The sequence below is a fragment of the Caretta caretta genome, chromosome 26, assembly GCF_965140235.1.
Source record: "Caretta caretta isolate rCarCar2 chromosome 26, rCarCar1.hap1, whole genome shotgun sequence".
In the NCBI taxonomy this organism is placed as follows: domain Eukaryota; kingdom Metazoa; phylum Chordata; order Testudines; family Cheloniidae; genus Caretta; species Caretta caretta.
In genome coordinates, this window is record NC_134231.1 from 7,951,903 (window position 1) to 7,978,869 (window position 26,967).

The 26,967-nt window shown below is 41.4% G+C and overlaps 1 protein-coding gene across 1 annotated transcript in view; it reads right to left on the bottom strand.

Moving 5' to 3' along the window:
* The window catches only part of EBF2 (EBF transcription factor 2), a 182,741-nt gene that overhangs the window by 12,539 nt on the left and 143,235 nt on the right, over positions 1-26,967 (bottom strand). Inside the window, exons 8-15 of the mRNA XM_048829490.2 lie at positions 23,106-23,223; positions 21,205-21,335; positions 20,435-20,561; positions 11,185-11,273; positions 9,898-9,963; positions 9,619-9,796; positions 7,328-7,513; positions 3,915-4,082 (exon numbers count right to left, since the gene is read on the bottom strand). Of these exons, the coding sequence (XP_048685447.1) occupies positions 3,915-4,082; positions 7,328-7,513; positions 9,619-9,796; positions 9,898-9,963; positions 11,185-11,273; positions 20,435-20,561; positions 21,205-21,335; positions 23,106-23,223 (1,063 nt within the window). The remainder of the gene's footprint in view (positions 1-3,914; positions 4,083-7,327; positions 7,514-9,618; positions 9,797-9,897; positions 9,964-11,184; positions 11,274-20,434; positions 20,562-21,204; positions 21,336-23,105; positions 23,224-26,967) is intronic.

Here is a 26,967-nt window from a genome sequence, read left to right on the forward strand (position 1 = left end):
CTTGGGTGCGTTGGCTCTCAGCTTTGTGTTGTACAAGAGGCACGTGGGATTGCTATCTAACCTTACTCCTTAAGGTAGGGGCATGCTTTCTAAAACAATACTTAGTCCTCTCTAGCAGCTTCCATTTGAAGACCTCAAGGGGATTCTGGCAAAAATTTCCCACCATTGCGAACACTGCTGTAAACTCCACCAGTGACAGGACGTCCAGATTCTGAAAGGCACTTAGCTGACAGGTAAGGTGGAGTTGCACTAGTGGGTGCATTACAAACACTAAGGCTTTGTCTACACAGAGAAGTTAATTGCGAATAAGGTAGGGTGTGAATTTAAAGCGCAGTAGCTATTCCTGACTAACTTCTGATGTGGGGACACTAATTCTGGAATAAGAACATGCATGCAGAGAGTTAATCAGGAATAGCTCCTGTATAGGCAAGCCCTACATTAACTCTCACAAAAAGCCTTGTGAGGGATGTAAGTATTATCCCCATTTTACAGATGGGGAAACTGAGATGGATACAAGGTCAAATAATTTGCCCAGTATCAGAGCTGGGAATAGAACCTACATCCGACTCTTTGGCCTCTGCTTTCATTGCTAGGCTATATACTTTATCTCCATGAGCCTGATCCAAAATCCACTGAAGTTGCTCATGGAAAGAATGCCATTGATTACAAAGCGAGTTAGAGCAGGCTTTACTAATACAATATACATTTTTAGAACATGTGTTAACTGGTGGATGTGAACTCAACTTGCCCAGTCTACACTAGGGTTTTAGAATGCATTAAACATTTTTGCGAATGTGTTTTTAAAAAGATGCCTTTTATCCTAGTGTAGGCCAGCCCTAAAATAATGTTGACAAAGGAGCCCTGCCTCCGGGGAACTTGTGTTTTTTAGAAAAGATCCAGACCCATGGCCTAATTTCCAAATGAACATTCCTACAGTGTTGACAGTCCCCAAAAGTCAACAGGAGCGTTCCCATGAGACTCCTTAAATGGCATTACTGTGCAAGGGATTAGAAATCTGCATTGCAGCATAGCCAGAGGGCTGGTCTATATGCAATTTTTAGTACTAGTTTCACTGTACTGATGTGTAAATTTAAGTATACTAAAGTTATATAGCAGTAGACAGGCACCTTTATAAAACGGCAGCCAGTCTAAGGATCCTGGCTGCGAGCACTAACATCTCACTGCTGGATGAAGGAGAGAGGTAGCTTTTCTACCCTTCTTTGAAAATTAAAATGCTTCTTGAGGTTAGTATTTACAGTATTGCCTACAGGGACCTCTTGTGCCAGGCATTGTACAGACACATAGTGAGGGCTTGTCTAAATGTAAAAGGTGTACTGCTGTAACTGTAGCTACACTCCCATGGTGTAGATCCAGTTGTACTGGTATAAAGATGGTTTTTCCCCTTAGAGTTATTACCGCATGGAAAGGGAATAAGCTATGCCACTTTAAAGGTGCCCTTTATTGCTACAACTGCATCCACACTGGGACTTGTACAAAAAGCGCATGGAGACCCCCATGAGAGAGAGTGAGTTCCAACTCAAAATACTTCTGGTCACACATTCCAGTAAGGTTTCACAGATGAAGGGCTAATAGATGGAATAGACATTGAGCAACATGAGTTATGGACGGATATAAGCAACCTGTTGAATGAACTATTGATTTAACTATTTAAAAATGGAACTTTAATATGAAGTGTAACTGAGCGTCCAGTCTAAATAGACAAGACCAACACGGTATGTGTAGACTAGGAAAAAATGTGTTGTAAATATTGAGATAGCTACTGTGAGGCAGCCTCGGGTGGACCCCTACTAGCTTAATACAGCTGTAAGAGGTTAGAACCTTTTACCTAGTGGTACCAGAACCTAGTGCAGATGCAAAGTGGTGTTGGCTATCTTGAGGTGGTTGGTTTGTTTTATATACTTTTCTTTCCTTTGGCTGACATAGCTACAAAGGGTGAGTGGGACAATCACTGTTTTGAGTAGCTTACGACATGTGAGGGGACTTCCTAAAATGAGGCCTTATCTCTACACAAGTTGGAGCAGTTTACCAAAGGGCTTGTGTAGTCCCATTTCAAACAGGACTACGTCAACGTGAACCTGGTACCTTTTAATTCTACATGGAGCTGTTAGGGTGTAGCACGATCTATAATTCACATCCCTGTAGACAAGCCCTAAGGCTTTTTAAAAACAGATTTTGCTAGAACTGGTGCAAACGTGTTATTTCAGTAAAGTGCTAGTCTATGGGGAACAGGTTCAAAGTAAACTAAAATAAAAATGTCTACATAAGGGTTTGCACCAATTTAAATTCACATCCTAAATTAAACCAGTGCAACTTTCTTGTGCAGAGAAGCCCTACATCTGTTCTAGAGCTGTGTAATCTGATATCGCTAAATCAGTTTAAGAGTAACTTAAAGAGGCACTCAAACTGGTTCAAGGCATCCGCATGCTGATTTTAAATGGGTATAACTTCTGTGTAGACAAAGCCTTATTTACCTACAGTTCAAGGATTTACTTCAAATCCTTTTACCCTCTTTTAAACTGATTGGGAGAGAAGTAACTTAGCTGTATTCTTTTCTCCCTCTTCATGAAATGTACTTATCTCTTTCTGGTTACTTGAAGACACAGCCAACCTTCAGGAAATCTCACTGAAACTAACTTGCTTCATATGGACCTGTATTAAAGGCATGAAGTAAGTGGGCTTTTTTTTTTTTTTTTTAACAGCTACAGCACGCTTTTAAAAATATAATTATTTTTGTCTGATGCACATATGGGGGTGTGATTCTTTTATAAAATAAGGAAATTTATGTGCACTCCCTGTGGCCTAGGTAGGGATTAATAATGCACCCAAACAGGTGTGTTTTGTATGGTTCAGTTTGGAATTACCACTGAGTCTTGGCATGGCTGAAGTCCCAGAGCCGTGTTTTCTAGGGTATGGCTAATGAATCCTGAAGGAGCCAGATCGCTTCACAGGACGTATAATTTTTTTTTTTTAATGACGAGTTGGAGTGTATGTGCGTGCCTCATGTCTCCCCAACAGCCTGTTAAGAATGGAAAGCTGTCCTGCATTCCTTTCTCATCTCAATGTTCACATTTGTTTTGCAGATCACCTTTAAAGAGGCTGTAAATGCACTGTAGGGCTCAATTCCCTCTATGAGCCTAAATCCTACAGCAAGTTTTAAGAAACTGGCTGCTTCCTATAGAGCTGTGGATTAGCACTGTGGGCACATTTAAATGTCCTTAAAGGTGAGGGAGAAGCCCTCGTTTTCAAAAGAGCTGGTATTTAAATGCAATTAGGGCATATCTATATTTGCAGCGCATGCAGTGAAGACGCTCTATGCGGACGGGAGAGACCTCTCCTGTGCACACGAGCGCTTATGTCGGCCTAACTTATGTCACTCAAGGGGGTGGAATATTCACCCCCTTGAGTGACATAAGTTAGACCGGCATAGGCTCTGTCTATGCTACTGCTTAAGCGAGTCAAGCATAGCTCCATTGAAATCAAGGTCACTTTCTTGAAGTCTACAGTGCTATCTACATGTTCTATTTAGATTTAGAAAAAAAGGTTAAAGGGTGGGGCGAGAAGAGAAATCCCATCCATAAGCTCTAGGTGTCCTTTGCCTAGTTTAAAAATAAATTCAAAATGCAGCAATTTAAGATACTGCATTACAAAACCTCTGTGATGGGGGGAAAAAGGCTAGCGAATTTCTCACAACACAGAAGGCCACATGCTGAGTTTATCTGTAGCGCTTTCTTTTGAGATGTTGAGCATCTTTTTTGTACATAAACACAAGTCAGATCCTGCGCTGCTGTAAATCCGCATAGCTCCCTCGAACTCACCGCTCAGAAGATCTTTCCAGCCCTGTATGGTATATTGCTACACCTCTGCAGGCTGAAAATCAATTTTAAATGTCTTACCTCTAAACCCATTTCCATTGCCACTAGAGCAGGCAGGGGAGGGAGACCCTTGGGGCCTGATGACAGGGGCAAAGGCACTCTTCTGTTTGACAGCAGGAAAGACGGAGGAGGAGAATGGAAGGATGGAAGAAGCGCTGGAAGAGCCAACTGTTGGACTTGAAGACATTACTGCAAAATAAGAGATGATCTTCTTCAGCAATGGAATTGATAAGAGACTAGGTAAAATTGCATTGCAATACATTGTTTTCCCACCTTGATTCAGCTGTGAGAGTATAAAAATAATATAAATAAGAAACTGTTCCTATCCCAAATAGCTAACCATGCTCCGCTGATACGTATGTCTCAAGCAGATGCAGTTTTATGTAATATTACTGCTTTCATACAAATCGTATCCCAAAATGTTTTTCTCAGGTAAAATTAAATATAAGCATGGGGAATAATATTTTTAGGGGAGAGCTGAAAAAATGGCAGAGTGATAGCCCAGAACTGTTAAAATGAAGGAGCTAGAGAGGATAATGCTCTTTTACTCATGGGTTGAATGAAACAAAAGAGGATCTGCTGCTAGAGAAGTTGATGGGTTAGGGCCGGTCAAATAATGGTAACCATATCCCCTCCCCAAAAGGGAAAGTTTTAAATCTAAATAGAAAAGGAGGACTTGTGGCACCTTAGAGACTAACCGATTTATTTGAGCATAAGCTTTCGTGAGCTACAGCTCATTGCATCTGATGAAGTGAGCTGTAGCTCACGAAAGCTTATACTCAAATAAATCGGTTAGTCTCTAAGGTGCCAAAAGTCTTCCTTTTCTTTTTGCGGATACAGACTAACACGGCTGCTACTCTGAAACCATTAAATCTAAATGCAATTTTTAGCAACCGAAATGAAACCTATTTAGGTTTCCCCAATGGAAGAGGAGGACAAAAATAGCTGATTTGGCCTCTCCCCCTCTAAAAAAGCCCTGCAACATTATGTTAACTCTGGAAGTGCGAAACAGCTGTATGTTTGCCATTAAGAAATATGCACAATAAAGCAACCTGTTAATCCGAACTGCATTTCAAAGTATGAGGCAAGGGATAAACTCAGTCTGCGTGGACTGAGGTTTGTATGAACCCAAAGAACTCAGACTTGAAGTCTAAAGTCATTGCAGCAAAACGCTGTGGGGGCCAATCCTGTTCTCACTACTAAACAGGGAGCAGGCTCTGTCTCCACCTGAACATTATGCATATTACTTTTAAACTTAAGTCACTGTTCTAACAGCAATGACATAGTTTTCAAGTGCCCAAAACTGTGATGGATTCAAAGATTTCAGGGCCTGAATGGATCATTATGGTCATCTCGTCTGACCTGCATGACACAGGCCATAGAATTTCACCCATTGGGCTATATTTTAACAAAAGAAAAAATGATTTGCACTTAGAGCAGCTTTCAGCCAGGATGCTTGCAGCGCTTTACAGGGTCCTGTTAAGCCTAACTTCGGCGTAGGACACATTGTCTTCATTTTTACAGATGGGGAAATTGAAGCCCAGCGATGGGAAGTGACAGGGAAAGTCAGTAGCAGAGCCAGAAGTGGGGTCTGCCTCCCAGACCTCTCCTCTCTAACCCTGTGTCACTCATTCATAGCTCAAGATTCAAATGAAACTCGGTCTCACTTTAGGTCTCAGTTACTGCTAATTCTATTCGTTTATTGTTTTCATGGGGATAAAGTGACTTGAAATGCATCTTTTACAAGGAATTCAGCATGGATTATGTGATGATATCAGTAGAGCTGCAGCTTGGCAGAGACCAAAATGAAGCAAAGGCCCTCTTCCCTTCACACAAGGCCCTGCTCACAAATTCACAGCTGGAATTTACTCTGCATCTATTCTTCTTAGAGAAGAGAACATTTGCTTTAGTTAAGGGGTCTGTCAGCATTTCATTATAAACGCCTATTGTCAGGGGTTTATAATTCAGCCGTAAAATTCTCTCTCTCTCCCTGAGCTGAAACTTGGCACGGAGAGCGCAGCCAGGAAGTGAAGGCTGTATGTAAAAATTTGAAAAACATCTGTTTGGCCATTTTGAAACTCTACCAGCATAAAAACAATAGAAGAGGCAAGTTTCAGATGTATTTTTGTGTGTGTGTGTGTCCGTGCATGGAGGAGAGGTTCACTGGTGTAATTAAACCAAGAACCCTTCCATTTGATATTGCAAACCATTAGCGAATGCAGACTCCTGCTTTTTTTTTTTTAAATACCAGGTCAAATATTAATTCCCAGTTGTGCAGCCCCTTACACATAGGGGATAAAGCCATAGTTCTGTGATGACTGTCTGGAATGATACATTTATAGTCTCAGGTTGGGGCCATCCTGTGCAATAGATATTTTTCCCCCCCAAAAAATCAAATGTAGCACTGGCTGAACAGCCCTGGAGCCTGAAGTCCTCCTTTTATAGAGGGATGTTTATTACAGAGACTATGGCAATGGTAGTAGAAGCCACTCTGCCATCCGTCACAATATCCTCTAAGGGCAAGAGGGGTAGTTGAGCTTTCACAGCCCATTCTACTCTAAGAGGGAGGAAGGCTTGGATTGTTAAAGCTGCCCAAGGGAGTTAGGCGTTTAACTCCAATCTATGTCTACACTGCAATCACGGGGTGTGATTGTAGCTCAAGAAAACATATCCAAGCTCACTTGGATATTGGAGCAGTGAAGCTGCAGAACTGTGCACTTCAGGACTATACAAGTCCACCTGGGATGCTGGCTAAAGTGCTCGGGTATCTGAGGAGGCAGATTAAAGCTTAGGGCTTGTGCTAGGGGCTATCGCCCTGGGCACCAACTTCTAGGAGGCACCATGGTGCTGTGGCACTTGCTTTTGGTTTTTTTTTTACTCTGAGTGACCTGGGGGGGCACCAAAATGTTTTCTACCCTGGAGGGTAAAAAAGCTAGGGCCATTCCTGTTACAGCTAGCTTGGATATGTCTACATGAACTGCCATCACACCCCACAGTGAAGACATACCCTTAGTATGATTGGGGTGAATAATACCCTGTAGGCTCCTTTCAGAGAGCCAGGTGAAACACCTAGAGGGTCTAGAAATGACTCCAAAAGCCTACCCCTTTTCTAATAAAAATTGTAACAGGTGTTTTACAACCATCTTGTTATGGAGCAGGGATAAAACCATTGACACGTGATCCTTTTCTATTACATTTTATAAGTGAGCATTTGGCCTCTGCTGAGACGACCAGCACGGGGGACAGTTCTGATGGTAACTTTGGGAGGGGAAGGATATAACAAATTATTAAGTCTTGACAGGCCTGATGGATGCCTCTGACGTAAAGGCTTTGAGATCCTCAGTTGAAGGACACTGTAAGTGCAAAGTTTGATCCACGTATGGCTTAAGTAAAAAAAAAAAAAAAAAAGGTCTATCAAAGAGGTGGGCACTTACTTCCATAGGGAGATCCTGTTGGAGAGCCATTAATGAATCCAGGTGAGCTGGGAACTCCCAAGTTAGACATCGGGACATTGCTGTAGCCGTTCATGCTATTACTGGAGGTGCTATAATTAGACTGCTGAGGTGTTGAACTGGAAGAGTAACCTCGAGGGGAGATGCTGCTTGTATTACGAATGTAACCTGAAATAAATTAAACATTTCACAGTGAGTCAGTGAATATGGCCTGAAACTTTTCTTTTCTCTGTTTTCCCAGTCTCAAAGAAATCTTTTGAGATTGCTCTTTTAGACCCAGATTCAACAAAACACTTCAGCAAGTTTCATTGATTTAATGGGACTGAAGCTTGTCTTTAAATGCTTTGCTAAAATATGGGCCTAAAACACGCTCAGAAATTTGTGTTTTTTGAGGCTGTGTGTGTATTTTCCTAATCAGATTTGATAGTTTAAAACTTGAAATTGGAGTCTAAGATCTGAAAAAAAACAGTAAGCTCATCTTTTAATGGTTTTGTAATTTGTGTGGGTTGAGGTTATACTTTCCAAATAATTAATGGATTACCACTTAAAAATAAAGTACCAAAATGTATTAGTAATGGGAAACTGCAGTCAACTTTGGGATATACCCTCCTCTTCTTGTCTGTCTCTGTGTGAGAAAAGATTGGCTCAACTTGACCAGTAGGGACAATGGTTGTAAATACTGTAGGAGCAGGTTTTGGTCCATTTTTTCCCCAATCAAACACAATTTCAGTTTTCAAAAATGACTGGAAAAAAAGAGGAATGAAGCTAAAAAAAAATTCTGTATTTTCAGTTTAGGCTCAGTTATTTTTCAGTGAAGAAACTTCATTAGAAAAATGTCATCACCACTAATTTAATGTAAGTTAGTTACCATTTAGGAAATCACTGGATTCTGCTAGTTGAGTTAATCCAGGTAAATTAATAAAGAAAATGCAAATCAACACGAACAATTACGTTTTTCTATATATTACATTCCGGAGCTTGTTAAGACTTCATGATATCCAGTGCTGAAACCTTACTGCTGATCTGTGTAACATTACCTTTCTAGTTACATTTGGCAGGATATACCTGGACATAAGTTCATATGACATGACTTTCACCTCCTGGGAGGACATTGTGTCCAACTAACTGTGCATTCAGACTACCCAGATTGTATATTACAGGAATCTAGTGTTAAACTGAAAAATCAAGCACTCCAGTCAGGACATTCCAAAAGTTTAAATTGCTCCCCTGATGTTAGCTCTGCTGTGCTGCATGTATTTTATGGCACGCATTACTAACAATGGTACATTAAGGTTCACATTCAACAAGGAAAACAGCACTAGTAAATACATGCAATTTGGCAAAGTTAACATTGTAGAAGAAACAATTAACTTTTAAAAATTCTCAGCCTCTCTCCACAATGGTAGTAGATGCATTTACTGTCTTGGTGTTTTCTGAGGGCATGGATATGACTGAAAAATGTGAATTAGAATGGAAGTTGGAATTCAGCCTTACGTTTGCCAGAAAAGAGACAATGGGTAAAAATTTCAAATGCACCTAAGTCCTAATGACTTCAGTGAAAGTTAGAAGCTGAAGTCCCATTATCAAAAGTGACTTAAAGCCCTTGAACCTAACTCATAGAGGTGCTTTGAAAATGTTCCCTTCTTAGGATCTGCTCCAAAACCCACTGAAGTCCAAGGACTTTGGATCAAGCATTTACTCATCAGATCTGCTCCTTGTACTTGGATAGCAGGCCAGAAATTTGTCAAAACAGTTTTTCAATTAAACATGTAGATTTCAACAAAATTGTTTAGCTATTTAAAGCTAGTTTAGCAGTTTTAAAAGTCTGAAGAGGTCAAAATCAGAATAAAAATCAGCCAAAACGAAATTTCAAAACTTTGTTTTTGGTCCAGGACAGAATGGAAAAAATTTAAAATCATGGCATTTCCTGCAAAACAGGAAACCAGGTCCCTGCCCAGCTCTAGTTTTGGTGACAAAAATAAGGGGTTTGTATGATTTACTCCAGCCCCACAGAGCCACTATTCTGTCTCCTGTGTCACCAAAAGAGTTGTTACCTAAATTCCAGTTGCAGAACCTTTATTGTTGAGGACACATGAGCTAGAAAGAAACTAGCTTGTCCAGTTTGCCAGCAACACATTAGCTATTAAGAAGGCCGGGTGCTACTTTTCAACCGAGTAGATATGGAAATTGAGACACCAACATGAAAACAGAGATCCCCTGACGCTATTTTTACAATCACATTTTAGGATATGTGCAAACATAACAGACATTACCTTGGTTGTTCCCCTGTGTCGACTCGGAGATGCTGACTCCTAACTGGCTCCCATAGGAGTTGATTCCCATCATGCTGCTGTGAGCTGGAGAACTAGACAAAGCAGGGATCTGGCCGGGATTCCTTGGGACACTATACAATGCTTCTGCTATGTCCGCAGCTCGCTTCAGAATAATATCCTACAAGACAGCAACAGCCTACGGTCAATTTAACTTCAGGAAGTTTTTACAAAACCTTGAAAAAGGTTTCCCCCCACCCCCACAAAAGCAGTCATTCTAACCTGGTTATTATGTGGTGTTCCATACAGTGCTTCAACTAGGTCAGCAGCTCTTTTCAACAGCATCTCCTGGAGGAGGAAGAGATGTATGAAATGGCAAACCTTCAGAGACCCCCTCACCCGCCAAAAAAGACAGTTTTCTGCCTGATCTGTTGTTTGAAATAAAAACCAGGGCCAAGATTTTCTAGTGTGACTGGTGTTGTGGGAGGTCCAACCTGGTATACTTTGAAGGAGTCTTGTTTTCAAAAAGTGCTGCCACGCACCCACTGAAATCGAGCCCCTTTCAGGTTGGGCACCCAACATCGCCAGTCACTTCGGGAAGTTTTTACCTACACGTAAGAGCATCAATAAATCACAGTTTTATACTTTAACTGATAAGTGTGCCATCCTTCTGTCTAGGAGCTCTCCATAGTCCTGAAATTGCTCTTCAGAACATTGATTATAAGAAAATTTAAGGTGGGGTTTTCAAAAACACGGAGATGAATTAAGAGCACGAGTCCCCATTGACTTCCAAGGGGACTTTTGTTCCTTACTCAGCCACTTTTGAAAGTCCTACCCTTATTCTTTAAATTACACACATGCTTTTTTCTCAGTAATTGTAACAAACAATTAAGATTCCTCAAAGCCATCTTCAGTGTTTCTGTCATCTGCTGTTAATTATCTCTGGTTTTAGGGTTTGTTTGTTTTTTAATTACCATTATCTTCTTTCATCAGGCAAATTATACAAAGTTATTATTACTTTTAAATACAATCAGAAATTAGGCTCAGATTCTATAATGGAAGGGTCAAGCATGGCTATTATTATTGGTATTGCAATAGTGCCTAGGAGCCCCTGTCAGGAACCAGAACCCCATGTGCTAGGTGCTATATAAACCTGGGTCTTTATACATTATCAATGTATCTGTTCCATGTGGTTTCAAAGCAGGCAACCTTAAAGCTCACCTCTTTCCTGCTGTGATTCTGCTGATGGACCCCCTAAAACTGGATCTGTGTAGGCAGATCCCTGCAGCTCTATGGATCCTTATAGAATTCAATGGGGTGCCAGTTGAGTGCAAAGATCTGCTGCTGTGGATAAGGGCAGTAAACTACAGATTTGGACTGGGAGGGTGTCTGCAATGGTGGTTTCCCAGCTATGGAACTGATTCTCACACTGGCAATAAAAGAAATTCCACATGCAACACATGGGCTGTAATGGTCAGATCTGACTTACCACTCTGTGCTTTATTACATATCAGCAGAAAAGAAAGTTGCAATTTAAAAGGCTTAGTGAAATGCTCGTAAATCTTTTACCTTGGCTAGTCTCTCTGGGTCACCGGGATGCCTCGGGATGACCTTTTGCAGTCTCTGGAAACCATAATCGATGGTGGGTTCATTTAAAGCTGGAAAAGAAGAGTAGTCAGACATGAGTGTGAGCCTTAGGCAATTGCTGGTTTAAAAAACCCCACAAAACAAAACATGAAGCCTTGAGGTGTATTCCGTGGAAGCCTGATCCAAAGTCCACTCATGTCACAGGAAAAACTCTTGTTGAATGGAACACCAAACCCTGCAGTGTCCTTAACATCATAACCTTAACGAAAAATTGGCCCCAATTAAGGGAGAGTCTCAGAGCCCAGCCTCCAGCCCGAGCCTGAATGTCTACACTGCTATGTAGACAAAGCCTGAATCCAAACACCCGAGTCAATTGACAACAGGCTCAGATTAGGTGTTGTAGGTTTTTCTTTGCAGTATATACTTGCCCTTGGAGACATATCCTCAGTGAGAGTAGATGGGCATAGCTCCACTGCAATCAATGGAATTATGCTAATTTACACCAACTAAGGATCTGGCCCTTTGGTTCTACTATTGCTGGACCACCAATTTGCTCTGTCAGCTTGGTTGTCACTTTCTCTGTCACTCTTTCTACCAAGCTCTCAGGATTCTTGTGAGGCTTTTGCTTATAGAATCCTTTAATCATCCTTGGAGTTCAAGGTAACTGAGCTCCTTGTCTCTCTTCTCCATTTTTACCTGGCTCCCTCTCACCATCTCAGACTCTCTCTTTCTTCCCATTCCCTCCCATCTGATGAATGCAACTCATCCCACCTGTCTAGGCTTCCTGTGGCTGCCAGAAGAGTCATCCATCCCCGCTGAACCTACAGCTTGAAACTGCCTGCCAGCCCACTGCTCCAGATTCTATGCCAGCCTCATCCACAACCCCTACTTAATGTATTGTTGCTGGCACCAAGCCCCAGCTCATGACCAGTGGGAGGGCAGAAGAACAGGGAAGGTAACATATAATACCTGGAACAGAGGCAGGTAAATTTTAGACTGGATCTACTTAAGATTGCTGATCTGGTACCTCATTCCTCACCTCAACACCCTCCATGTCTACTCCTGAAGTTGCCTTATCCGTTAGCATTAGTCAGTATCCTAAGACTTGACCCAATGCTTGTGAAATGCTTTGTAGTTGTCCATTGGAAGACAAAGTATTGCAGCCCAAATTGTCAAAAGCTAGTGGTGATTTTGGGTGCCTAATGCCAGAACTCTAACAGGTGACTTTCAGAGGGTGGGTGCTCAGCACTTTCTGAAAAAAAAAATCAACCCCTTTGAGGTATCTCAAGTCAGGAATCCAAAAAATGAGCCCCTCAAAATCATTAGCTCTTTTTGAACATTTAAGCCTACCATGTGGTAGTAATTATGTTCAGACACTTTGTGTGGGGAGTATGCCTACTATGAAACCCTGATGGGCCAACTGGCATTTGGATAAAGTGATGATCCAAAATTCAACTATGTACCCCAAATTCAAAATTCATATTAGAAACCAACATTGACTTCTCTAAATCTCTGAGTACCCAAAGTCTTTGGCTGTCCTCAGACACAACGTTTACTAATAAAATTAAGGATCTGGCTTGTAAAAACCCAACTTGTAAGTGGTGGTGAGATTTAAATGAGAAATTAACTCAACCAAGTGCTGAGAGTCTTGCTAAAAATTCCTTGTACCGTTCAATGCTTAACATGTCCTTAACTCATTTGGCAGAGTCCCCATTCAATGGCAGCATCTTCCATCTCCTTGTGCCACTTGGCCCTATAAAAATGATCACTTGAAAGAAGTAGTGCCAACAGCTGAAAGTGTCCCATCCTATCCAACACTTAGTTCCTTTCCTCACAGTACTCAGCACCTTTCAGCATCAGGCACTAGAAGAATGAAACCATCAAGTGACACAGAATATTACTCTGATCCAGATTTTCTGTTTATCTGTGTCTGTCTTTGGTATAACACCATGAAGGTAAAAGGTCATATTCCCCACTGAGATACATTTTATATTTACTTTTTATTAAATAATTATGGCATGGCATGAAGTTTAAATATTACCGGAGCTAATAAAGAGGGAATTGAGTAGAGAAAACCCAGACCAGAGAATTTAGTCTTGGCTATACTTAGAATGTCTTCGCTCTCCACTGGGAACCATTCAGGTTTGCTTAAGGAGTTTAATAATACACATTTCAACTGCCACAGAATCTAAATCCCATTTGAGAAAGGGGGAATTTTTTTTGTGTGCCAATCTTGAGAATTCATGACAATTCTCTGGAGGGTCTATACATCATGATGTGCCATTTCTCTTCTTGCTTGCGAGACTACTAGTTTAGGTTATATATCTTGGACTAAGCAAAAAATAAATATATATATATATATGTGTATATGTTTAGCTAAAAATGTCTAATGAGGAATATCCAAATCTATTACTCATGGAAAGGAACTGGCTACTACCCAACATGGTTCTTTCCCAAGGAATTGGCATGTATATATTTGTATTGTGCTCTGACATCTTAGAGCAGGAGAAGGTTCCTAGATCATATAAAACTGTTCTAAGAACAATTCAACCATTTTACACACATTATATATACAGCGGCTTTGATCACAAAGGACATGCCCAAAATATCCAAGTTGTTCACTTTGTTCACCAACGAAAGGCGACCACCTCTGAGGGAAACGCTTCCTATTGAAGCTGAAGGGTGGTGGTGGGGGTTGGGAGGGGTGAGGGTTTAGGTTCAGTTCCCAAGTTGAACTGTGGCCACAACATCGTTACCACCCCAACCCATTAAAAAAAATGCTATGGGATGTTCAGGTTATAGAAGGTGCATATATATATACGCACTCACTCCGAAGGCTTATAGGCCAAGATTTTGAAAAGTGACTAGTATCTTGGGGTGCATAGCTGGAGCCTCCTTAAGGGGTCTGATTTTCAGAGGATGGATTTTGAGCACTTCTGGTGTCTGAAATTGGGTATCTAAATAGTATGACATCCAGAATCACTAGTCACTTTTGGAAATTTTGGCTGTAAGTCTCAGGAAATCTTCCTGTTTCAGCTCACCATGGTTGTGACAAGCCACTTTGGTAAGCAAATTTCACACACTAAACATCTGTTGAATTTTCAAGGTCAGACAAAAAAATTTTATGTGGACATCAGGTAACGGGGTAAAAAGAGTTAAAAGCTAGTCAGCAAATCAGATGGTCACCTAAGCTATTCACATCCCTCTGACATAACTGGTTTGAAAACAGAACATTTACAGTCAATAATAGAGCTAGGTCTAAACGCACTGTAGCCCTCCTTAGTTTCTCTTTTGCACAGGCATGAATTCAGCTGGTATGCCCTACCCAGTACCTCTTTTATGCTGCCTCTTATGCTCCAGAATCTAAGCTTTCATTTACGATACAAATAGGGGCTTGTCTATACTTGGAAATTTATCAGAATAGCCATTCTGCTGTTGCCCCCCATGTGCACACTTGTATTCCAGAATACGAGCGACTTTCCCCCAGTTTCGCTTAATCCATTTTGGATAAATCTCATTCTGGAATAAGAGTGTCCACATTTGTAGATAATCAGGAACAACTTCATGTTCAGTCAGACCCTACGTCTCTAGCCGGAACGGTTGTTGAGATCGCCTCAAAAGCAGAAACTCACACTCATGGAACTGGTGCAGTGCCATCTCCCTGCATTTGCAGAACCTGAACAATAGCTGTGCCCCATTCTTCTCAATGAAAGCTAACTCAAATACCCAATGATCACTGACACTTTAAATGTCAGCATTGTTATTTTACTGCCCAATCAAGTCACGTACACATGAGAGGGAGGATGACATGCACAATCTACTATGAGTGACAACTCATTCTGACGCCACCAGCAAATGGTCTTAGGAGATACCACTTCTTTCCCTCCCTCCTATCAAGAAGAGACCAATCCAAGGAATTTAGGAGAGCCCAGCAGGGGAGCTGGGAAACTTCCGCAGAGGGGAACCAAGCGCAAGAAGCCCACTGGACCAGGTCTGAGTGAAGGGACGCCAAGTGGAAGGAGCCCAGCAGAATCCATAGGTGTGTTCTGACCTCACCACAGGAAAGCTGAGTGACTGGAGCTCATAAAGCATATGTCAAGCATCTGCACAATCTACTGTTTGTGGTGAATCATGTGCGTGGGGCTTATTTTGTGGGCGGAGCTTCAAAAAGTACCAACTATCTTTCTTTTTTCCCAATCTGATCCCTGTCTCCGACTTTCGAAGCACCCTTTAATTTATGACAATGTCACTGAGTACTCTGCTGTATTTGCTGGGCCTTTACAAGCAACTCCCTAAGGTCCTAGGCTATTTCAATGCCCCTTTCTGGCATGTGCCCTTCATAGGCTCGGGCGGGACAGCAGCTGCCCGCAAGAAAAATCACATGCTTTTCCCAAGGTTAGTTTCCAACACTATCTCCATCCTTGTAAGTACTTCTTCCGAGAGAAGGATAACAAGGCCTTCTCAATTCCAGTTTACAAACCTTAAAAAACCAGCACGTCCTACAGTGTGCTGCTGGCATATTTCCCAACGCAAGGCAGCCCATTGGGAGTGCAGTAAATCCCACAGATCATAGAAATGTAGGGCTGGTAGGGACCTCGAGAAGTCATCAAAGTCCAGCCCCCTGCGCTGAGACAAGACCAAATAAACCCCAGACTATTCCTGACTGGTGTTTGTCCAACCTGTTCTTATACTGCATAGATGAGATTAGTTTACCTATCAAGCCTTTCTGTACAAGGATGAAAAGCTATGTTCAAAATCTTCCTGCCACATTATGTTTGAGATGAGTTTCCCTACAACAAACTACGTGCAGAGCTGGGGTCAAGTATAAGATCAAAAGCTTACAATGAGCCAGATTCTCACCTGAGCTCCATTAAAGTCAAGAACTTGGGCTTATATATTATTAGAGGCAGAATATAAGGCAACTGCTACATTAGTCGTGGAGAACAAATGCCTTCCTGTACCAAGAACGGCTAAGGAAAAGGGGGCGGGGTCACTCAGAACCCGGAAATGGGTGAGTCACCTTTAGTCACAGCTTTCACCTTTTTATACTGCAAGATATTAGAGGTCAACGTTTTGTCCTAAGGATGACATTTTATATAGTCATTGATTAAAAAAGAGAGACACGCTTTTTGTTTCTCTCTCTCTATAGAATTACATAAAATTTTATATAATTATATCCACATTATCAGATTCAGCAAGGCTGTTCAGCAAACTCCAAGAAGAAGCTAGCAATGTCAGTCGATTTTTCAAGACTTTTCCATAGACCTCTAAATTCTGTCCGAGTTTTCCATAATGGGATCCTTATGGAAAAGGCCACACATTAAATTTTGGTGATGAGAGGAATGTGATGGCTGAATTGCAGCACCCCGAGTGATAGCACTTAAGAGTGGGAATGCTGAGAGAACCTCAATGGCAGCATTGCTCACACAGCACACTTCCCTCATAGCCTGTGCTGAATACACATCACAGGGAGCATATGCACTCCGGCAACAGCACCACTGTGGCATTTAGACTTACCCTGGAAATTTCTCTCTGATTCTTATACTAACCATTTATATCACTCTCTTCTTCAGCTTGTCAATGCTGCTCTTTTATAAAAAACTAAAGCTTCATCAGATTGAACATTACTATTTGATTATATACTAAATATTGAAAGCTTTACTCTAATCATGGGGAATCATGTACTTCAAACTACCAAAATCATTTCTGTTCCATCTCCACCTTTCTACAATAGATCTGGATTGTCTTGTGATTAAAACTCTGGGCCAGGACTCAAGACACCTGTGTTCAATTCCCAGACTTGCCACAGACTCCCTGTGTGACCCCGGGCAAATTGCTTAATCTCTCTCTGTCCCAATTCCCCAGCTGTAAAATCGGAGTAACAACACTTCCTTTCATCTGTTTAGATTGCGAACTCTTCAGGGTATGGCCTGTCACTTACTATGTCTATGTACAGTGCCTGACACATTGAAACCCTGAGCTTAGTTGTGGTCTCTAGGTTTGCGAGTAGTATGAAAGTATAAATAATAATAATAGTCATAGAATCTTAGGACTGGAAGGGACCTCTAAAGGTCATCTAGTCCAATTCCCTGCACTCGTGGCAGGACTAAATACTGTCTAATTATGCTCATGGTCTGTCTTTAGCCAACTATTCAGTGCTTCTAACACTACATGACCCTTAGTTAGCTCTTTTCACCTGAAGATCTCACAGCACTTTATTAACATTAAGGCCCAGATTTTTAAAAGCATTTAGACACTCAGCTCCTATTGAAATCAAGGGGTCAGGTACCAACATATCTTTTAAAATCTGCGCCTAAGGGCCTAGCACGATGGGATTCTGATTCCATTTGGAGCTTCTAATTTCTACCAAAATACAAATCCTACTAAGAGGAGATGTCCCTCACTCTTTGATCTTCTGGGGATGGTGTTATGGCCTATGTGTTTCTTAGGAATATTGCCTGATGGAGGTTGAATGTAAAGAGTATTTCTTTAAAGAAAGGGTTCTCCACTTTTTCATAGTGTGGACATAATTTAATAGAGAGAACCAACCTTTCCTCCCATCTGCCACCACACAGACCACCTCCCCCAACATAAATGTGAGCAACTACAGCCAATCCTTATAAAGAACTTCCAGGAAACATTTAAGACATTTTTAGCTGTTTTACTCTCCACGAGAGAGGCTTTCCTGTGCTTGCCTATCTTTCCCTTCCCTCACCACTGTTGTATGTGCCCACTGGCTGCCATCCTCCACCCAAGAAGTGGCTGCATTTTCCTGGTGCAGTAGGTAAAGTTTGTAAAGCACTACGGACACAAAAAGAGCTACAGAATTTTTTCTTAAAACCCTTTGCGGTTCTTCATAGCACGGTCAAAACAGACTCATGATATCACAGCCATGGAGAGAGAGAAAAATAAACATGTTATTTTCATAGCTTGGAAGTTGTTTTTGCTGCTATTATCAGCAGCAATGACCTGGGGGAATTGATTACGCTATACTTAATAGCTGTGTTTATCATTTTGCCTAACATGATGGGAGAACTACAAGTCCTTGGGTAGATCGATTGAAAAGTTGTCTAATTTCACACCAGCTTATGTACTTCTGAATCTTCTGCTAACATGCTATTTTGTAACATATGGCAGTAAGCACCCACTCGCTCCTCAGTGAATCTAAACAGATATCTCCACGCTGATAACAAGAGCAAAATAGGCAGATTATATTATCCTCTCTCTCTTCTGCTATTTGTCATGTACATCTTCATGTCCTCTTTGGTGGAAATACGCTAATTAACATGTCAGAGAGCAGCACTACAGTTTGACTTCAACCCTCTAGAGATGGCACAGATCAGCCCTGCACATAAAACACAGACCTACAAAAAAAGGACTAATTTCCCCATAATAAAAATACACTGCTCTGTTTTATGCATTTCTCCATCATTAAGACCCTGATCCTGCACACGAGCATGCAAGCAGTCCAATCCATTGGATTTTCAGTTGCGTATACACTTATATCTTTGCAGGATCAGGGCCTAAATAAGTAAGAAGTGCCACCGAAGAACTTAAATTTTCAGTCTCTGACTCACGATATGCTCAAGAATTAACAGATCCTCCCCTTGTAAATTTCATACCAGACCCAACCCTGGTCCTGCAGCCTGTTAGTAAGTGAAATCAATGAGAAAGCTCATTTGCATAGGACTGGGTCCCTGATGGGTTTTTTCAATCTTGTTTCTGTACAATACAATTACATTTCATGCAGATTTGAGATCACAGTCACTTGAGTTTCAGTAAGTATATCTGCTAGTTAAAGAAGCTGTGCTCAATGTATTGAGGGCTCAGATTTATCCTTCCACAAATCAAAGCTGTCTCTTTAAAGGGAATTTGCTTACAAAAAATTATGGCAAAAGTCTCACCTCACAAACACAGGTATAAATCCAGAGCAGCTCCTTGCGCTTTAGTGAGGTTATTCTGGGGCAAGATCCGTTTCAGGCCCTAATCATCTGGGGCCCAGTCCAAAGTCCACCGACGTCACTGGAAGTCTTTCCATTGACTTCAATGGGCTTTGGATCAGGACCCTACAGTGTAAACTCACTGGGTCAAGGATTGTTTTCTGATTTGTCTGCACAGAACCCAGCGTAACAGGGCCCTGATCCTAGATTGGATTTCCTGCCTGCTACTGGAATACATATGAATAAATACATTCTTAAGTAATAATAATCATGAAAGCTTGTAAAAACACATTAAAAATTAAAATGAGAATTATTGCTTTTTTAAAAATTATACGTTTAATAAATTTATAAAAATATCAATATTTTATTGAAAAAATTCCCATTTTTGAAACATTTTGACTGGCTCACCAGGTAGTCAAAAAACTGCAACGTTATTAATGAAAAATTTCTGGGGGTTTTCAGGTTGAGAATTGAATTTTTTTGCTGTGAAATTTGTCCAAAATTTGATATTCTAGAAATGTTTTCCAGATCTAATAGTAATAATAGGTTTTTTAAACCAAAAATCATTGCTTAAATTCTCAGCCACCTAAATAAAATATTACTACTAAAAATCTATTAGTTACATATATACATAATCCTCTAAAACATGCTACCATTCTCCAGCCACATATATTAGGAGGTAAAACTTTACTGTGTATACTGACAGCAAATGAAGATTCTTCTTTAGTTGCACTGATTTCTTTTTCTAGAGCTATAGATCTCTCTCTCTCTCTCGATATATAAATATTCTTCTGATGGCAGAGGTAAATGTGGGGCACTAAACAAGTTGACAATATCCTTTTAAAAAATAAAAAAAGCCATCAAGATTTATTTTGCACTCAGCTCATTGGCTTCTTTAGACATAAGACATTCTGCCTATCCCTGGGGGCCATCCTGAAAACAAGAGGTTACCCCCAGTGAGAGAGAAATGTAAAATAAATACTGTTATAAATAAAACATCTTCCAGTATGCAGAGCAATGCTATCAAGTTACTGTACACTTAATATATCTAGAGAGAGAGCCATACTGTATCAGCATGAGCTTTAATCTGCAAAATATATTAACATGTGGAGTAATATTCCCTTAGCTTCCTCATTGTGTAGAGGTTTTATCTCCTTACACTTCCAAATACTCCAAATAGCAGAACAGTTTTCAAATGGCATGTGGCAAGTATTTAAAAGAGAGTAATCGATATTACTGAGAGGAAAAGACATTCATGTTCCAGCCCTCCACAGTAAATCACGTTCACCTACCGGTGTAAATAAACCTGCCCGGGGCTCCTTTGCAGAACTGTTTGGATTTATACGACAGTGTGACTTCGACTACACCAGGAATGTGACGAGGGGGGGTCTGGACTCGAATAGCATGAGGTGTGATAAGCTGGGAAACAACAACAAGAGAGAAGCATGTCATGTATGGGATGTTGGAGTTTTTCCCCACTGGCCCCTGGTTGTGTTTCTCAAGCAAATGAAACTGTTTACTACTTCCTAGGAATTGCCAGATTGGATCAGACCAGTGGTCCATCTACTCCAACATCTTGTATCCAATCACGTGAAGCACCAGCTGCTTCAGAAGAAGGTTCAAGAAATCCTGCATAAGGCAACTTACAGGATAAATTGCCTACAGGGAAAGTTTCTTCCTGGCCCCCATTAATTAATTGTTGATTTATGCCCTGAAACTTGAAGGTTTGTTTCCTTTCCCAAACTCCTGGCCTTTTCTTTTAATCCTCCCCGTAACTCTGGATATTCTTCTTATCCATATAAACATCCAGTCCTTTTTAGAATCCCCCTAAAAGTTCATGGACACAATGATACAATGTGGCAAAGTATTCCACAGACTAACCAAGCATGGGCGAAAAAGCATTTCCTTTCCTCAGTTTTAAAGTAACCATCTTCCAGTGTCATGGACCCTCCCCTTGTTCTCGTGTTATGATGAGAATGAGCGAATAGTAGTTCCCCATCGACCTTCTCTATACCAGCGATATCTATCTTCGGCTATGCAATAGCAAGTTACTTTTGCCTACCTCACTCCATACAAGCATGGTCCCAAATACAACTTGTAGCCCATCGAAGAAATTGTCTCCTATAATGATCACCATTGCGCCCCCTGTAGTCCAGCCTTCACTTGGGCTAATAGCTTTGATGCATGGTGTGGCTAAAGAGAAAAGGGATAACAGAGTGGTCAGTTAGTTTTCTTGCAACTGGTTTTGGAGCCTAGGTTTTTGGGTAGGTCGGGGCCAGTTATACCCCATGAGTGGATGGCAAAGCTGTTATTTGCACGAATTGCACTGGTGCAAATCGTGACTTATAGTTTCGCCTGTCCACTCTTGGGGGTTTGCACTGCTGCAGCTGTATTGCTGGCTCGTATACCCAGTGCCACCACAGCTAGGACACGTACCCTTAATTCGTTCACCCACGAAGACGGCTTACCAGTCCAAGGAACCGAAAGTAAAATAAAATAATGTTGTTCTCTGCCTTGCTCGTGTTAATTACTTGCCTGTTCATTACCGGCACTTAACATTGTGTCATTAAGGTCTAATAGGCCAACTGTAGTACTGGGTGTAAAAGTGAAACCCTTAAGTGATTGGGCAGAGGCTGTTTTAAAAACACTCATTAGCATATGATCACACAAGAACAAAAAAATGCAGGCTGTAGGAGGGATGTGTTACAATTTACTGTGTTTATCAATGGGATAAAGAGATATGGAAATAGCTTGCCTTTCCTCCAGTTCCTATCAAGAGACAATTTCTAATAATTTTTGTGACTTTATGGAATTTTTGTGACTTTTTTTTCCTGCTCTTTTCCATATGTTCAAGGCCTCTGGACTATACATCCCATCAGGAACCCAATATGGTTTCCAGGCCATAACCAAAGTCAATCCATCACTCCATTCCCAATGTTGACAGGGTCAGAGGTGGAGGGGAACTTTGGCAGGGCTCCAAAAACATGAGACTCCTTTGAACAGCCAGTCAATCACATCCAATCAGTCAAGGAAAAACTGGATGGCTTCCTAGGCTTGGAATCCTGGGATTTTCCTTCTACCATTTCACTACCCGCTGGGGGGGAATTAACACTGCTCCGAATTCTTTACTGATTCAATCATTTTCTTCCAGTTCATTAATTCTTCTTAGGTTGATACAGGGCACATTTAAGAAGGGGGGCAACAAAACAGTGTAATGAAATAATAGCCTTGCTTGTCTCTTCTACTAACATCACAAACTCTTCTCACTTTCACAGGCTTCAGGGAGATTGGAGAAGGGGGGAAGAGACATAGATAGGATTTTTAAGTGGTGCCTGTTTTGAAGAAGTGGAGTTTGTGAGAGGGGCAGGGACGGGGGGGTGGGGGTGGGGGGACGGGGGGTTAGGGGGGGTTACCCACTTTGAAGCTTAACAGATACAGGTATTGGTAATTGCTTTAATATACCCCAAGAACCGTCCCATGGACGACGGCAATTCCTGCTTAGCCAAACAAACTAAAATCAATTAGTGTCAGTTTCCTTCTGCGCATTGTTATGCTTTGCACACAGTTTGTTTAAGAGAACCAGACACTTTTTCATACACATCTTGCACTGTAATGTTTCTGTTTAAGTAAGATGTCATGTTGCCTAATTTGCCTGAAATCAAGTCTAGGCCAGCTGAGCAGTAAGTCTGACATTCTTAGCTAATTGTGAACGCTTTTACAGAGTTTTTCATCTTCACAGCCCTGTACAAATTAACTAATGAATAGACGGGGGGAGTCTCTCTCTTAGGTGAAGAAGGATCATATTCTGCATGCGGTAGAGCCTTTCTTGGGTTCATCTTCCTTCTCTAAAGCCCCTGAAGTTCTGCAGCTCTCTCCACTCCCACCAAAACAAACAAAAATTCAAGTGCAGAGTGCGTGTGTTTGTTTTCACTGGTGTACCATATTCCAGACAAAGTTCCATACCTTCTGAAGGGTCAAGTCTCCTCGCTCTCCGTCCATGTTTAGAGTTGTTATGAACAAACATGTTGTCAGACACTGCCAATACATGTCCATCAACATTCACTGTTGTTGATAACACAACCTACGAAAAAAGGCAGGTAAATGACTTGTTTTAGTATTCAGCTTTTGATGTATTTATTATTATATTGAATTAAAATCTTGTTCTATTTGTAAAATATAATCGTTTATTTCCCACTGGGGGAAAAAGTATTTTCACTTTCTATCCTGTGCCTTCATTCCATTTAACATGGCATCCAAAGGGCCATATGCTATCCTCAATGTACATGACATAATGAACCAGTGACTAGAGACTATCTTAAGTTTAGTTTTCTGTGATGCATTGTAGCATAGAGGTCTGTATGTACAGACAATGAGCGCAGACTGCAGAGCACCAGAATAATGTGCCCGCTGCTATGTATATATAGAAGCACAGCCATCTGCTATCCTACACACACGTACATCATAGGAAATCAAACTTACAACCATCTGCTTCTAAAACATAGGTTTCTATCCACTGAGATAAACAGAAACTTCCATTAGCTGCAAGGGGTAGAAGGGCCTGGTTTCCAGAAGGTGGCACTCAGTACTTTGTGCAAATCAGGCCGCTTTAGGGGTGTCTTAGGTTGGGCACCCACAAATTGTGGCTCTCAAAATCATGGATTTTGAAAATCTTGCCCTTTTTGTCCAATCTCGCTGGGTCCCAACAGGACACAAGTCAACTCCTACAGGAAATAATCATATTTGTTACTGAGACTCATTGAGATCTCTCTTTAAAACAAAATGTCCTAAGCTATAAATCTATTAAACCCAGAGATATGTGCGTCTTTAAACCACATATATTAAAAAAAAAAAATCCTTCATTTGAACAAGTATGAAGAACGTGCATCTCATTAGAACTTTGAAGTCCAGACCCTCAGCGGGTCCACATTGGTGTACCTCCCTTGGCTTCAACAGAGCCTCCCTCATTTGCTGCTAGCTGTTAAGGATCTGACCCTGAGCGTGTGCATGAATTTTCAAAGATGCCATTGTCATGCTTTAAGTAAGAGACTTTCAGGCTTTAATTGTTGATAAACTGTATTCAGCACACAGCAGGAAAACCCTGCCCTCCTGTAGGATTTTGCTGGTTTAAAAATGCTCTCGCTCGGTCTCTTTTTTTTTTTTTTTTTTACGACAAGGTTAATTCATTCCAAAAGGCTCTTGTCATACTGTACATTAATACTTCTCATGCATTCCTGTCACAAAATGTGCTGCTTTTGTGTGTGCCAACTGATTTCATCATTGCACATTTGGGTGGAGTGAGACTCTGTTCCAAAGTGAACATTTCCCGCATGACATAGCTGAACCCAGTCAGATGCACCTCATTATTTTCCGTTAAACAATGGAAATAAATTTTAATCTTTCACTGGCCAGCACAGACCATGCTATGGCAACAGGGGAATAGACCTGAATCATTCCAGTGTCTGAAATATTTACGACAAGATTTTAAATTGTAACCAAATGTAAATCAAAAATATACCCCATATATATATATATATATATATACACACACACACACAAAATATACAAATACCCAGCCACACAGAGACAATTTTATATATCCACACACACAAAATATATATTAATACACACAAATATAAATCGTACACATTACAGGTGTGTGACCAAATAGGTATCTGTATTATACACAAAAAGTGAGAGAATATAGATGATCAACATTTCATTTAAAAAGGTTCTACTGGTCCCTGAAACACAACAATAACTTCCAGACAGAAGTCACATTCTTGCTAAGTGCTGAGCACCCGCAAATCCCATGGTGAGCAGGGATTGCTGAGACCCCCGTAAGACCCCTCTCCTGGGTGGTTTCATTTTGTCACCTCTCAGGTTCACCACTGGGGGGGCGAAGACACCACCTCACAGAATGAAGCCAGAGTAAATAAATAAAACCATCCTCTGAGATGGACCCAACTCACAGAGGTTGGGTCTGGATCTGAACTCGCTCCGTGTTTTTTGGAGGTTGTTGGAGCTTAGGTTTTGGTTTGGGCCCATCTCTTGGCATTACTGCAATTCAGCAAGAGAGAGATTGTGTCTTCTTGACTATGATTCTTCTGGTTCACTTTTTTATCTATGCTACAGAGTAAGAATGTTTTAGATGATGGAGGTAAAGTTACTGGCGCTCCAGACTTAGCTCCACTCACTCCCCCTTGCCAGGCGAGGACAATCGAATGGTTGAATACTGAAGATTAAGACTCAACGTTTTAAGAATAAAAGGAAGCAGAATGTGCATTCCACCATAGTCTCTAACTCCCAGGCCCTCCCCTTTCACAAGCCAACAACTGCTTTCCCCCAGTGAGTATTTCCTGGGTCACGGAGGGTGACCCTTTCCATCTGGAATCAATCAGTCAACTCCTGACAACTTCCTGAAACACCTCACTCCATTTCCTGTTCTCTCCCCCTTCTCTCTTTCCCCCTGGTTTGCTTCACTCTTCAAAACTACAGGCCACAGCAGCTTAATGTTAGAGGGTCAGACACAGTTAGACTCCAAAACACTACACAAGGACACCTTTGACCTTCAAAAATCTTTACATCTTAGCTAAACAAATCAAGGTCAACATTTCTTACCATTACCTTGTTAACCATTTATAGGCAGTTTTGCCAATGCCCTTCTGAATGCATATCCATCAATACCACTTGTTCTCCCAAGATCGTAAAACATGGCAAGCTTTGTTTTCTTTATGTGCATTGAGTGCTGGTGAAAGGTGCTGGCATGACTTCCCTGGAGATTTAAGTCCTCAAATTTATCCACAGCACAGGCAAGTTACCTCTGGTACCACTATGCCAACTTGTCTGATTCCTCATCTGATGAGACCATCTCTCCGGGTGAGATTTGGCCACTAGGCCCATTCAGTTTATGGCTGTTCCACTGAGATCAGCAATGGGTGGCACACGTTGTTGTGGCTTTGGTAAACTCTTCTTGGGAAAGAGACTGAGAACACCAAATTATTTACATAGGGCATCAAACGCCCTTTTGGCTCACGGCTGACCTGGGCTCAAGTTTAAGCGATTACGTAGAAACAAACGATTCTGCATCCCAATTCCTTGAATCAGCTAGTTCTCCAAACTGTAGTTTTAGAAGAAAATGAAGACTATAGTGACCTGAACAGTTAGAATAAAAAGGACAAGGCGTCACATTCACAGATCTGAATCGGGGTTCCAGCAAGCATAATGGAGAGAGATTTGTGATCTTGTAAGTGGGGTTTTCAGCAGCTCTTAAGATTTACTTTGCTAGTCTGGATGGTTCCTCTTTACTGGCCTCAGATATTAGTTAATTATTCCCCGGCAACATTAGAAACCTGCATGTTTCTTCGAGTGCTTGTTCCTGTTCATTGCAATCAGGTGCGTGAGCGCGCATGCGCACAGTAGCCAGAAGATTTTTCTCCTAGCAGCATCCATGGGATAGGCCTAGGTGCCCTCTGGAGTCGCACCTTCATGGCACCCAGTAAAGGGCCCTGCCAACCCGCCACCCTCTCAGTTCCTTCTTACCGCCAGTGACGGCAGCTGGGACTTCCCCTTGCTCTTGCTTCGGCAAGTGGCTTGGCAGTACTTTCGGTTTTTGCTGTAGATAGTTAGTTCTAGGTGGTTAGTATAACATAGTTAATTCACTTATAAGTTTCAGTTATGGGGGGGGTCCTCCTCCCCTCCTCTCCCCCCCCCCGGTTTCCTTCCCCCCCATTATTTTTCACCGGGGCATGCCGCGATCCCCAGGCTTCAAGACTTGCCAGGACTGCGTGAAGCGCATAGCTAAAAGTGACCCCCACACCTCCTGTTT